This window comes from Podarcis muralis, chromosome 9 (assembly GCF_964188315.1).
Source record: "Podarcis muralis chromosome 9, rPodMur119.hap1.1, whole genome shotgun sequence".
NCBI lineage: Eukaryota > Metazoa > Chordata > Lepidosauria > Squamata > Lacertidae > Podarcis > Podarcis muralis.
Window position 1 is genome coordinate 60648147 of NC_135663.1, and position 12091 is coordinate 60660237.

Below are 12091 nucleotides of genomic sequence, written 5' to 3' on the forward strand. Positions count from 1 at the left end.
AGTAAGCAGAAAAGACTATTCATGTATGCAACCACAGATGTTATTGGCCCAGAGATGGAAAGAAGATAAAGACCTGACCAGAGAAAAATGGCAGATCAAGTTGATGGATGATGGCGAAATGGCAAAAATGACTGGAAGAATAAAAAATCAGGAAGACCAAAATTTTAAAAAGAAGGGGGGAAATTAAGAGATTATTTTGAAATTAACTTGAATCAGGAGACAAACTTGAAAGTGGTATGAGATGCAAGTAAAGCAGTGATGAGGGGCTTTTTCATCCAACAAAATGCATATCAAAAGAAAGAAAGAGTTGAAAAAGCAACAACTTTTACAAGAAACAAAATTTTAATAAGGAATGGGGAAAGTTTATAATTTATCTTAAAAACCATCGTAAACACGTAAAACCGTTAGTGGGACTGGAACACTTGTGAATTTTGGACATAAGGGGAGATGTCAAAGATTTGGATCATCATAAAAGATGTGAGAGAAATGATTAACAATAGGACCCACAAAGGGGAGGAGGAGATTATTTGGAATCTTGTATGTTGGCTATGTGATTTTAAGACTTTAATCTGAAAACCAAGTAAATAAATTTTTATATATCTAAAAAAAGAGGCGCACTTGGCCCCTCCAGCTATTCCTACAGGGCTGCGGGCCGCCTCACGGCAGCGCCTGGTTTTGGCGCCAAACGAGTTGCCTCAGCCTTCGGCGCCAGCGCGCGCGCGCACGACCCGGGAGCAGCAAACCGTGAGGGCAAACCGGTCGTCGGCATGGGACTTCGGCGGGTAGGTACAGGCAGAGCCGCACACCTTTGGGCTCCCTCAGGCTCCGCGGAAACGCGAGGCGGTTTTCGGAGAAGCCGGTATAGTGGGGGCGGCGGCGGCCGACTCTCCTCCTCCTCCTCCTCCTGGGCTGCTCTTCCTCAGGCCGGCCAGGGAGCGGCGCTGCTTCCCCGCGGGCGAGGCGGCCGAGCCAGGCGCACGCTCTGCCCGAGCCCTCCTTCCCTGAGAGCCTGAGCAGCCGCCGCCGGGACTGAGGCCGCCGCCGCCGCCGCGGTGGGGGGAGGGAAGGCGAGCGAGTCGCCGAGGCAGGGCGCCGGCCGTCGTCGTCGTCTTCGGAGCGAGAGCGGCAGCCCCTTCCCGCGCCTCCCTCCACGGCTCCAGCCGCCCCCGGAGGCCGCTCGATGCTGCACCTTCCGGAGCTGCATGAGGTAAAAAAAAAGGCGGGCGGGCGAGCCAGAGAGCGAGGCGGCCGCCCCTGGGGTCCGGGTCTCTTGTTGCTGCCGCTGCCGCCGCTTGCTCATCGCCTTCCTCCCCGGCTCTCCCCGCCGGCGTGGCGCGTTTCGACCAGCCGGGAAGACCCTCTGGGCCGGAGGCGGGCGTTCACACGAGGCGAGGGGCTGCAGGAGGGGGTCCTGAGGTGGAAGTTGAGAGAAGTGGATGGAGAGTGGCCTGCGCCCTCCCCTGAGGGAAGCAGCGCCGTCCCTGAGGCGGGGAGGCCAGGCCCGGCCAGGGAGGGAAAGAGTTTTAAGATTTGGCTGGGCGGGGGGAATATGGGGTGGCCGGCTGGGGCTGCGTTGTTTTCGGGGTCCCCCCTCCGCCTGACTCCCTTTCCTCCTCCTCCTCCTCCGGTCGGCTTCCCCGTCTCCTGATAGTTTTGAGGCCTAACTGTTTAGGCCTCGCCTCCTGGCTTCGGTGGAAGAAGTGCCTGTCTCGGGATCGGCTCTATTTTTCTCTCCTCTCCGCAGACCCGTTTCTCGCCCGGGCGCGGAGAGGCGATCTTTCCGTCTTTTCTTTATTTTTTGTTTTTTGTTTTAAAAAATGTTAACATTTCATTGTGAACCGCGAGGCAGCCAAAGTAATCGTGTTGGGCTTCGGAGCAGCCGCCCAATGAAAGGGGAAGGGAGGGAGAGCGCCGGGCTGGACCTGGCGTGGGGATCCGGGGAGACCCCGGTCAGGCGGACTTTAAGCCCTGGGCCTCGCCGCTGCGAAACACAGGGGCCTTCTTTTGAATCGAGGTTTAGAAATGGGGGAGGGAAGGGGAAAAAAGGTTCGGAAAGTCGCCTCTATTCCGCTGAACTTTTGTTTTCTGACCGATAGGGGCCGGTAGAGGACTGTGGAGAAGGAAACTTTATAACCAGCAGCACTAGGATGGATTTCCCATCCACCCAACCAAAGCCTCCTGCCGACGGCAAAATCATCTTCTACCCTCCTGGAGTTAAGGAGATCACAGATAAAATAACGAACGATGAAGTAGTCAAACGTTTGAAGGTAAGATGTTGTTCTTCATTTTAAAATACACCCTTCATCAGGTTTTCTTCTGCGCTCTTCCCATTGCTCTTTCTCCCACCCATTGTCTTACTGGCTTTGAGCAAGCGAAAGATTTGAGATGTTATTGTCACAGTGATTCATCTTGCTTTGTTGCTTAAGGATTGCGCTGTTGTTTTACTCTTGCATCTGCAGCGTTACTTTCATTTTCAAGAGTGTTGTGGGATGCCAGTATGATTTTTTGGAGATAGGACACTTATGATCCTTAAAGCTAGTAGAAAAATCTCTAAAGTTTAAAGGCGAGAGGAGACTGTTTATATAACTTTTAAGAACTCTTGTTCTATTTTTTTCAGAAATGTGGCATAGCTCAAGCATTGCTTGGTTGACAAACTGTTACATAAAATTATCTCTAGTTCCTGTTGATTGTAAAATAGCTGTTTTTCACAAAGTCACTATAATCTTTTGAGATGCTGATGGGATACGTTTAGGAATGCTTTATATGCTGTCACATCTAAGGAAGTAATTGCTGAATGTAGATGTTCTTGAATCATATATTGGGGCTCCACAGATCTCTTCACAGCCTTGCCAATGACAGCTACTCTTCCCAAAGTTTCTGATCAGTTGCAGTTAATATTGGGAAGGTGAACAATGAATCTTCCTGCTTATTTTTGTAGCGTCCCCCCCCCCTTCTGCAAAAGCCTGTTTGGTGTTGGGATGTCACACACTTCACTAAAGAGAGTGGGAAGTAAGGGTGAGATCATTCATTGAAAGGCTAAAGGAAAGATCATTGATGGATTGCCATAGGAATGTTGGTAAGGAAGCAGGGTCTTGGTTCTTATGTCAACCAGGATGCAATCCAGTGGAGCCTTTAGCTCCAGTGAAGAGGGATGCATGAGCTTGGTTATCAAGGCAACTGGACATGTAAGCATTCTGCTTCCCTAAGAAGGGAAAGATTGACAGTGGTTTGGGCAATTGAGTTGTAGTCCTCTGGACCTACAAGCTCTGGGAAACTTTCAGGCGTTAGGGTTCTGGGAAGGCAACATGTCAGTTTCATTAACACACTGTGAGTAGATTTATTTATTGATTGTAGTTTTAATGTGAGTCTATTCTTACATTGCAACAGTGAAAGACTGCAATAGCCATAAGAAACAAACACTGTGTATATTATGTCATCATGGTAATGTCTCCCTTTGCACAGTTGTCTGGTCAGGATTTTGGTAGTAGTTCATGTATATCCAAGTGCTGTCATAGTTAATACTATATTATAGTTAATACTATATTAGAAGGAAACCAATATGTTTCACCCCGGCACCATCATTTGAAGTTTTGCTTGAATTCTGTTTTGCCCATACTGTATTCTGAAAAGTTTTGAGAGAGCTGCCAATGAGGTAGTTGTGGCAAACGGAAGAGAAAACACTATCTTGTCATTAGTTACAGATTACATGACAGTGAAATGTGTAGTTTGTATGTTTCAGTTTGGTTTTAATTAATCCCAAATAAGTATATTTCAAAATAGAAACCATGGGTTTGTCCTGACCGCCTTTTAAACAATTAAATTAACTTGTAACAGAATAGTCTGCAAAGCTGGAGCAAATACAGATGCTTAAAATGACAGTTGGTCTTACATTCATATTGTAGCTATTGTTTATCAGTATCTTCTGTTAATGTTGTAGTTGGACACTTTAACTAGGTAGCATTACTGTGCTTGCATGTCTCTTGAAAGTGGCCCTGAAGTTTAGCTCTTGTATCATCTTGTTGCTAATGCTGATCCTCTTCCACTCTTCAACAGTTTACAGTATCTTTGGCATGTTGTCTGGTTTCCATACTAATTTTGGACAAGTGGGGGAGTTTTCTGGTGAAGTTAAAGTGTTTCTATGTCTTTCCTGCAAAGGTCTGCTGTGTTGGCTCCTTCCATAATTTTTAACTCATGATAAAATTATTAGTTCTCTACTTAGCAACCTGCTAAGATGTGTGTTTGTGTGTGTTTTAAATAAATTTCCTTTTGCTGAGCCTGTGGTTCTAATATAACTGTGGCCTGACTTACTATGTTCCCTTTCCCAAGGGCAATGAAATTTTGATCCCTAAGGGCAATGAAATTTTGATCCCTATATGTCCAGGTTCAGCCAATAATTCTGAAGTTTAATTTAGACTGGACATGAGCCATGGCAAGACTTGGCTGACTTGCTTTCTCTCTGTTCTGCCCTTCCTTTGCACATAAGAGGAGAGTGGAAGCTGCAGGTGGAGAGCCAATATGTTGTGGTGGTTAATGTGTCATATTTGGGCTAAGTTCAAATTCCCACTCAGTGACCTTGGGTCAGCCAGTCTCACTCAGTCAAACCTAATTCAGAATGTTGTTATGAGGATAAAATGTTGAGGACCCATGTACACTTTGATCTCCTTGAAGAAAAGTTGGTTTGTTAAATGAAACAATAAATAAACATAGCTCAGTTGGTAGAGCATGAGACTCTTAATATCAGAGTCGGGGGTTCGATCCCCATGTTGGGCAAAAGATTCCTGCAGTTGTCACTTCCAACTCTAAAATTCTTTGATTCAGTTTAGTAATTTCACATGGCAGTTTCCCTTTGCAGTTTCTTGGAAGAGAATGGTAATAGATTCAGGTAGGTAGCCATGTTGGTCTGACACAGTCAAAATAAATAAAATATTGTCCCGTAGCGCCTTAGAGACTTACTAAGTTTGTTCTGGGTATAAGCTTTCGTGTGCATGCACAGTTCTTTAGATACTTCAGATTCTTCAGGTATCTGAAGAAGTGTGCATGCACACGAAAGCTTATACTGTACCCAGAACAAACTTAGTTGATCTCTAAGGTGCTACTGGAGAATGGTAATGGTCATGTTGCTGGCGAAGTAGCCTGAGGGATTGAGACAATCTTCCACCGCTTTCTGAATGTTGACAGTTCTGATGCAAGATTTCTGTCCTTTTCATCTGTGTAAGTGACTGTCCAGTTTTTCTTACGTAAAAAAGAGGCAGTCATTGCAGTTTGGAAGATGAGTGGGTGAATGAGTTCCTGATGTTCTCGCTGGTTCTTTTGGATATTATGTTGCCAAAATGAAAATGAGAACAGAGTTTGCATCTGGTGGTCCTTGTGTTTGTATTTCTGTTATGTTACCTGTTGTAAGTAGTTTTAAAAAGGAGACATCCTGTAAGCAAGGACACTGGCATGTTCTGGGTGGAAGTCAGAAACATGCAGATACATGTAAACACCAGTGAGTTTATTTCATAAGATGGTTCTTACATGTTCAGTGTAGCTGCACAGTAGCGTCCTAGAAGTAAGCATTCTGCAGGCACTTTCCCAGGGTCAGGCTGTTGATGATTGAAAACTGTTGAAATCCAGAGGGAATTTTTCAAGGTCATCCTGCCTTTAAATCCAGATGATGATGTCATATTCATGCTTCAGGTAAAGGATGCATCTGGGGACATGAGCTGAGCAAAAATAATTTAAGTCAACCATAAAAATGTTGGCATACTTTTGAGCAACACTGGTTAATAACATTAGCATTGCCAGTGATATGAAGATTCAAGTTCTCAACTAAGTTAAAATGTTGGTGAGAACCAGTCTTGAAACAAACACCCCAACTTGCTACTCCATGTGCAGATGATGAAATTGGGGTCAGCATTTTCACAAGAAGCATTTGGGAGAAGGAGAAGCACAGCGTGTGGTGTTTTGTTTTGTTTTGGCTTGACTATGGTTTCTCTCCCCGTCCCCAACTACCCCACTCCTTTGTCACTCTCTACCTATTTGCAGGATCTTGATAACAAATACAATTTGGGGATAAGGTTTATGAAGGTTTGAGGAAGTTGTGAGTGCTGAAACTCTTTTTGATTCATTAGGATAAGGTAACAAGCCTACTACATGTGCGGAACTTTCCCTTGTTGCACTATATAGTACTCTGAGCAGAGAGTTTTGTCACACTGTTGGGTTAGATTACTGTTCTGTATACTCTATAGCAGCCTTTCTCAACCTTGGGTCCCTATATGTTTTTGGCCTTCAACTCCCATCATCCCTAGCTAGCAAGGCCAGAGTTCAGGGATGATGGGAGTTGTAGTCCAACAACATCTGGGGACCCAAGGTTGAGAAATACTGTGTGCCTTTCGCACATAATCAGAGGCACTCTCCTATATTGTTACTTTGCATGTTCCAGGCTTTCTGGCTTAAATTATGTCTGTTAAAGATGAACATGAAAGAATGGTATTAAAGGAAAAGGCAGGCATATGAGAGGATGGGTGGGTGGGTGTAAGATGCATGGCACAAGGAATGTGTGGCTAAAAGGCACAGGAAACACAAGCATTAAAGTTTGTGTATTTTGTTAATCAAAGACATGCAGCTGTAGGAAATGGGAATTCTACTGACTGAAATGATGAGAAGATAGAAAATGTGGAAAAGGGGTAATTGTGCATGCTTGAGTTAGGTGGTTAAAAATGTAAATTATATGGATAGATATATCTGATAAAGGATGTCACAGAGAAATGTATTGGTAAGACATGGTAGTGTGGTACAAAGGAAATGTGTATGCACATAAAATAATGATGGGAACCATATACAGGCAAGTCCAAATTTGTGGGGGGGTTGCATTCTGGGTCAACGTGTGCGACAGCAGAGTGCATATAAGCTCACTCTGTTCTGCTCCCTTTTCCTGCTACTTCTGGGTATGTGACGATGTGTGTGTGCTTTGAACATGTACAAAGTGGTCATTGTCTGTATGTGGTAAAGAAACAACTAGGAGCAATCCATTTTTCACACTTTAGTTGAGAGGGTTCTGGGCTGTAAAACATCTGCATTTTAGTAGTTGCTGATTGCTTTAATTGAGAAAGAATTCTTAACAATACTATCACTTGTTCCAACTGTGAATGGCAATGTTAAATGCAATTGATTAGCAGTTCATAATCATTTATTTAGATAAAATTTCTAAGGAATTTAGAGCTTAATTTCATGTCTCAGTTGATGGGGTAATTTACTTTATGTTGAGCATGGCTCAATTTTAATGCTGGCTATCTAATTTAATTCCTCAGACCTAAAAATGAAAGTCATGTGATTCATTATTATGCCAATAGTGCCATGTGGTAATGGTAAACATTTGTTGCTTATGGACACTCAATTCTCAACACTTACTGCATTCTACTGCAACTACAGTTGTTTTTTCATAAGACTTATAGACATTAGAGTATGTTGTATTTTTGTAGATGATTGAACAATTTACCACTAAACAGTCAATTAATAGACTGCTTAACTCACTAAACACTTTCTGCAGGTCTTCTAAATGTGTTTGTCATGCAGGGGATTCCTTTAGGGGCTAGTGTCCTAGTTACAGGAGAATTAAGCCTTTCACCAAAGGTACTCACCAATGTACAAGCGTTTTAAATGCAGCAAAGTCCAAACAAAGCAGGTTCAGGCACTGAGGATCAGTCTAGGTCCAACAGCCCAAATATTTCAGGAAGCTCTTCAAGGCTGCAGTGCAGGGAGATTAGAATCAAGAACAAGGAGGCAGAGATCCAGTCTCATGGGTTCATCTTTAGGTACCAGCCCAGAGGGCACCTCAGAAGAATCCTCAGCATTGGATTCAGGGGACTCAGCTTGCTCTTCAAGTTCCTTGATTTTTAAGAGGTTTGGTTCATTCACTGGGAACTCTGTGCCTTGGTACAACGTCAGGGCTAGGTATACCAGTGTTCCAGTCACAAACTCTTTGCATGTAACTGCTCTCTGGTTTGTTTCCCCTCCGTCCTGTCTGTAATAATTTAAAGACAAGACTTGGAAGAATAAATGTGGACCATGCATAAAGTCACCATATCACTGTTTAATATTCCAGTGTTGGAGATTGATGTGCAGAGCAATGTCAGCTATGAAACAGGCTCCTAGCTAGTCCCTTGTTAGGAGAAGTGAAGTGTAAACAAGTAGAACAGAGTGTGGGTGACCGTCTTCTTACTTGGAAGTTGTGTTCATTTTGCACTAGTCAGCCGCCTGATTTTCACTGGGACAGAACAGTAGTCTGGAAGTAAAAGCATATTGATTATATTTGTGCGTATGTGCTTCTAAATAGATTCCTGATTGTGAGCATCATTATGTCATTGGTCCTGAAGGAAATGCTTTTAGACTAATTCATTCGAGTCTTTGAGGTGTACTGGAAATGAAAGTATTTCATCAGCTATAGCAACATTCTTGTCATATGCACAGCAGTAATTATAATGGCAAACTTGCATGTGCAGCAGCACCACTGTGATAGTCTCCTGGCAACATAAGCAAAAGTGTCAAAAAGCAAGCAGGGTCCCTAAAGACTGAACATATGCAGCAACCATATATTTGGAGTGACAACTGCATTAAATTGTTCAGCTTCTTCTGTGATCTTTTAAGTCATTGTCTTTATCATAGTCTGCTTTCTGAAAACACAGTGTTATTAAGTGCTAGTCCTACTCAGAGTAAATCTATTGAAGTTAATGGACATGGCTAACTTGGATTCATTAATTTCCACGGGTCTTCTCTGAGTAGGACTTAGTTGATTGCATCTCTCTTTTTTTTAAGGCAGCTTTGAGGTAACTCTCTGATTGTAACAATGTGAACAACAACCTGTGTTTTAGCATGAAATTACAGATATATCTAGGATGGTATACTTAATACTTAATGTAAATAAGTATATAGGGAATTTTCTATTTTGTCTACCGTGTCTGCCCCTTGATGCTGTTGTAGTACATGTTGTTTATGTTATTTTTGTTGTCTGGTCTTTGACTGCAATAAAGATTGATTAGGTAAAGGTACCCCTGCCCGTACGGGCCAGTCTTGACAGACTCTAGGGTTGTGCGCTCATCTCACTCTAGAGGCCGGGAGCCAGCGCTGTCCGCAGACACTTCCGGGTCATGTGGCCAGCGTGACGAAGCTGCTCTGGCGAGGCAGCGCAGCACACGGAAACGCCGTTTACCTTCCCGCTAGTAAGCAGTCCCTATTTATCTACTTGCACCCGAGGGTGCTTTCGAACTGCTAGGTTGGCAGACGCTGGGACTGAGCAACGGGAGCGCACCCCACCGCGGGGATTCGAACCGCCGACCATGCGATTGGAAAGTCCTAGGCGCTGAGGTTTTACCCACAGCACCACCTGCGTCCCTAAAGATTGATTAATTGATACTTAATATGGATATCATTTTAAAGTACTTGCTTACATTTGGTCTTCAAAAAAGTTTGGTAAATGCAAGAATGTTTTCTTTATAAGAAATAAGACCAAAAAAGAAGGAAAATAGATTTGTTTAAAAATACATCTTCAAATGACATAAGGCTATATCATTTCAGTTGATTAATTTAACAGTCATCTGACAATAGCATGTCATATAAAAATGCAATGAAATGGACAGTAAGGGCAACAATAAAGGGATGTACTAAATTCAAAACAGGAGCTTCAACAGTTACATGTGCCAGTTATTTGTGTACAAAGAGTTTCCCCCCGAAACATGAGAACTTAACAAAAATGGAGAAATGATCTTTTACCTAGCTGAAATATGTAACGGGTATTAAATATAGCATGCACCATATTTAACAAAATATAAATTCATTACAGAAGTGTTCAAGGAAATCCAGACCTTTAATGATAAATTTGGCACTGAGCCAATAAGCCATCCATGCCGTAGGTCAAAACCTGACCCACATTCTTGATCTGTTGTGTTTTTTGCACAAGTTGATACAGCTACTGGTTTCAACAGCTGGTACAATGAAGTAAGCAAAAATAAAAATGTTATTTTCCTGATGCAATGATTGAGTCTTCATTCCAGCTATTGAAGTTTTCTTATGTTGGTAAGAGTCAGGGGAAAATAGAAAAAATAATAGTATTTTCTTTTAAACCATGTGACAGGGCCCTTCATATACCAAAAGTTAAAGTAGTATACCAGATTTATATTTTTTTTTTAGGAAGTTTTAATGTTTTGTATCTGCTTCTAACCTATTTTCCTACATTTATGTTGTGTTGCAGTTAGGAAAGAGATAAGCAAAATATTAGCATGGATTAAACCAGGCATAGGCAAACTTGGCCCTCCAGATGTTTTGGGACTACAATTCCCATCATCCCTAGCTAACAGGACCAGTGGTCAGGGATGATGGGAGTTGTTGCCCCAAAACATCTGGAGGGCTGAGTTTGCCTGTGCCTGGATTAAACTGAGTTGTTAGTCTAGTGAAGCCTAACAATATTTTGCTCTTCATCTCCAATTAAGCTTGACTTAATATTCTAAGGCTACCGTCATATGTACACTTATTAAAATTAAAGGAACAGCAGTTCTGAGTTGACATCATCTGGAAGACAAATGACTTTGCAAAGCTGATTTTGAATATCTTGTGTAAAATGCCATCACATTTTTATTTATTTATTTATTTTTGCTAGTTTGTGTACTACATAAAACTCTATCATAGACTGAGCAACTTCCAGTTGTTCACTTCCACTCCATTTCCCTACCTCAGGATTTTGGTGGAAGCTGTCCCCTGGCATGACAAAAGACAGTAGCAAGGACAAGGTTAGGAAATGCTTCCTGAATAATTTTGGATGCCATGTAATTTTCCCTTGACTTTCACAGGAAGTGAGTTTGAGGAACTAAGACAAATAGTCATGATGAGACAAAATCCTAGGCCTTATTGACAGAATAAAAACTGACAAATAACAGGGTCCAGATTGCAGCCATCTGAGAGTTCTTAAAGATTTCAAAAGTGAAATCGCTGATCTTTTAACAAAAATATGTAACTTGTCCTATCAGCTTCCGTACCTGAGGGCTGGAAATGCAGGGCTTTTTTTCAGGGGGAACTCTCCAGAACTCAGTTCCGGCACCTCTTCAGTGGGTGCCATTGCCATTCTAAGAGAAAGAGAAAGGCATTCATGGTGAGTTCCAGCAACTCTTTTTCCAGAAAAATAGCACAATGGAAATGTAATCCCAATCTTTAAAAAGGAATCATGGGAAGGTCCTCTCATAGAGAGTAGAAATAGATGGATAGTTCTTTCATTAAAGGGATATAAAAAGTGGAGTCCCCCAAGGATCAGTATTGGGGCCGGTTCTTTTTACAGTGGTACCTCGGGTTACATACGCTTCAGGTTACATATGCTTCAGGTTACAGACTCTGCTATCCCAGAAATAGTGCTTCAGGTTAAGAACTTTGCTGCAGGATGAGAACAGAAATTGTGCTCCGGCGGCGCGGCAGCAGCGGGAGGCCCCATTAGCTAAAGTGGTGCTTCAGGTTAAGTACAGTTTCAGGTTAAGAACGGACCACCGGAACGAATTGAGTACTTAACCCGAGGTACCACTGTAATTTGTTCATAAATTGCTTGGAGTTAGAAGTGAGCAGTGAAGTAGCCAGATTTGCTGATGATACCAAATTGTTCAGGGTGCTATTTTTTTTACCGCATCTAGCGATGTTTTGCTTTGGATAAATTAGTTCTTAAATTGAAATTGTGTCACTTACAGACTTTGGTGTGTCCTTTATATGTAGAACCTTTGGTGCTGTCCCTCCTCACAGGTACACAGGAGTCTTTGCTCTACAGGACCCAGCTGCTGCTTATTGTAGTAAATCTCTGCAGTAAAAAGTTGTTTGAGCTTAAGGCCTGCTTCTTACTAAAGTGGTAAACCAGTACCACTTCAGACTACAAATGGGTGCTCTCATGACTGAATGCTTCTGGACACATTTAGGCTTCTATGTACAGGGAGCTTTGTGTAATGGAAAAGATTTCTAGCTTAGCTTTCTGCATGGCATGCAGCATTCAGGGAGGCCACATCTACACTCTGAAGTGAAACTCCTCAGAGTTGGGCTTACCACCCAGCAAGATAAAGTGGCAGAATAGTTCCTGATATCAAAT

General features: G+C 42.7%; 1 protein-coding gene across 5 annotated transcripts in view; it reads left to right on the forward strand.

Moving 5' to 3' along the window:
- The first annotated feature begins 687 nt into the window (after nucleotides 1-687).
- The window catches only part of PDS5A (PDS5 cohesin associated factor A), a 52361-nt gene continuing 40957 nt past the window's right edge, over nucleotides 688-12091 (forward strand). For 2 of the 5 annotated variants that reach the window (XM_028744826.2, XM_077934379.1), the window contains exons 1-2: nucleotides 953-1207; nucleotides 2097-2267. In XM_028744826.2, the coding sequence (XP_028600659.2) occupies nucleotides 1181-1207; nucleotides 2097-2267 (198 nt within the window). In that variant the 5' untranslated portion in view covers nucleotides 953-1180. Of the gene's footprint in view, nucleotides 783-951; nucleotides 1208-2096; nucleotides 2268-12091 lie in introns of those variants that run through there. The other 3 variants (XM_077934377.1, XM_077934375.1, XM_077934378.1) reach the window with 3 other exon arrangements.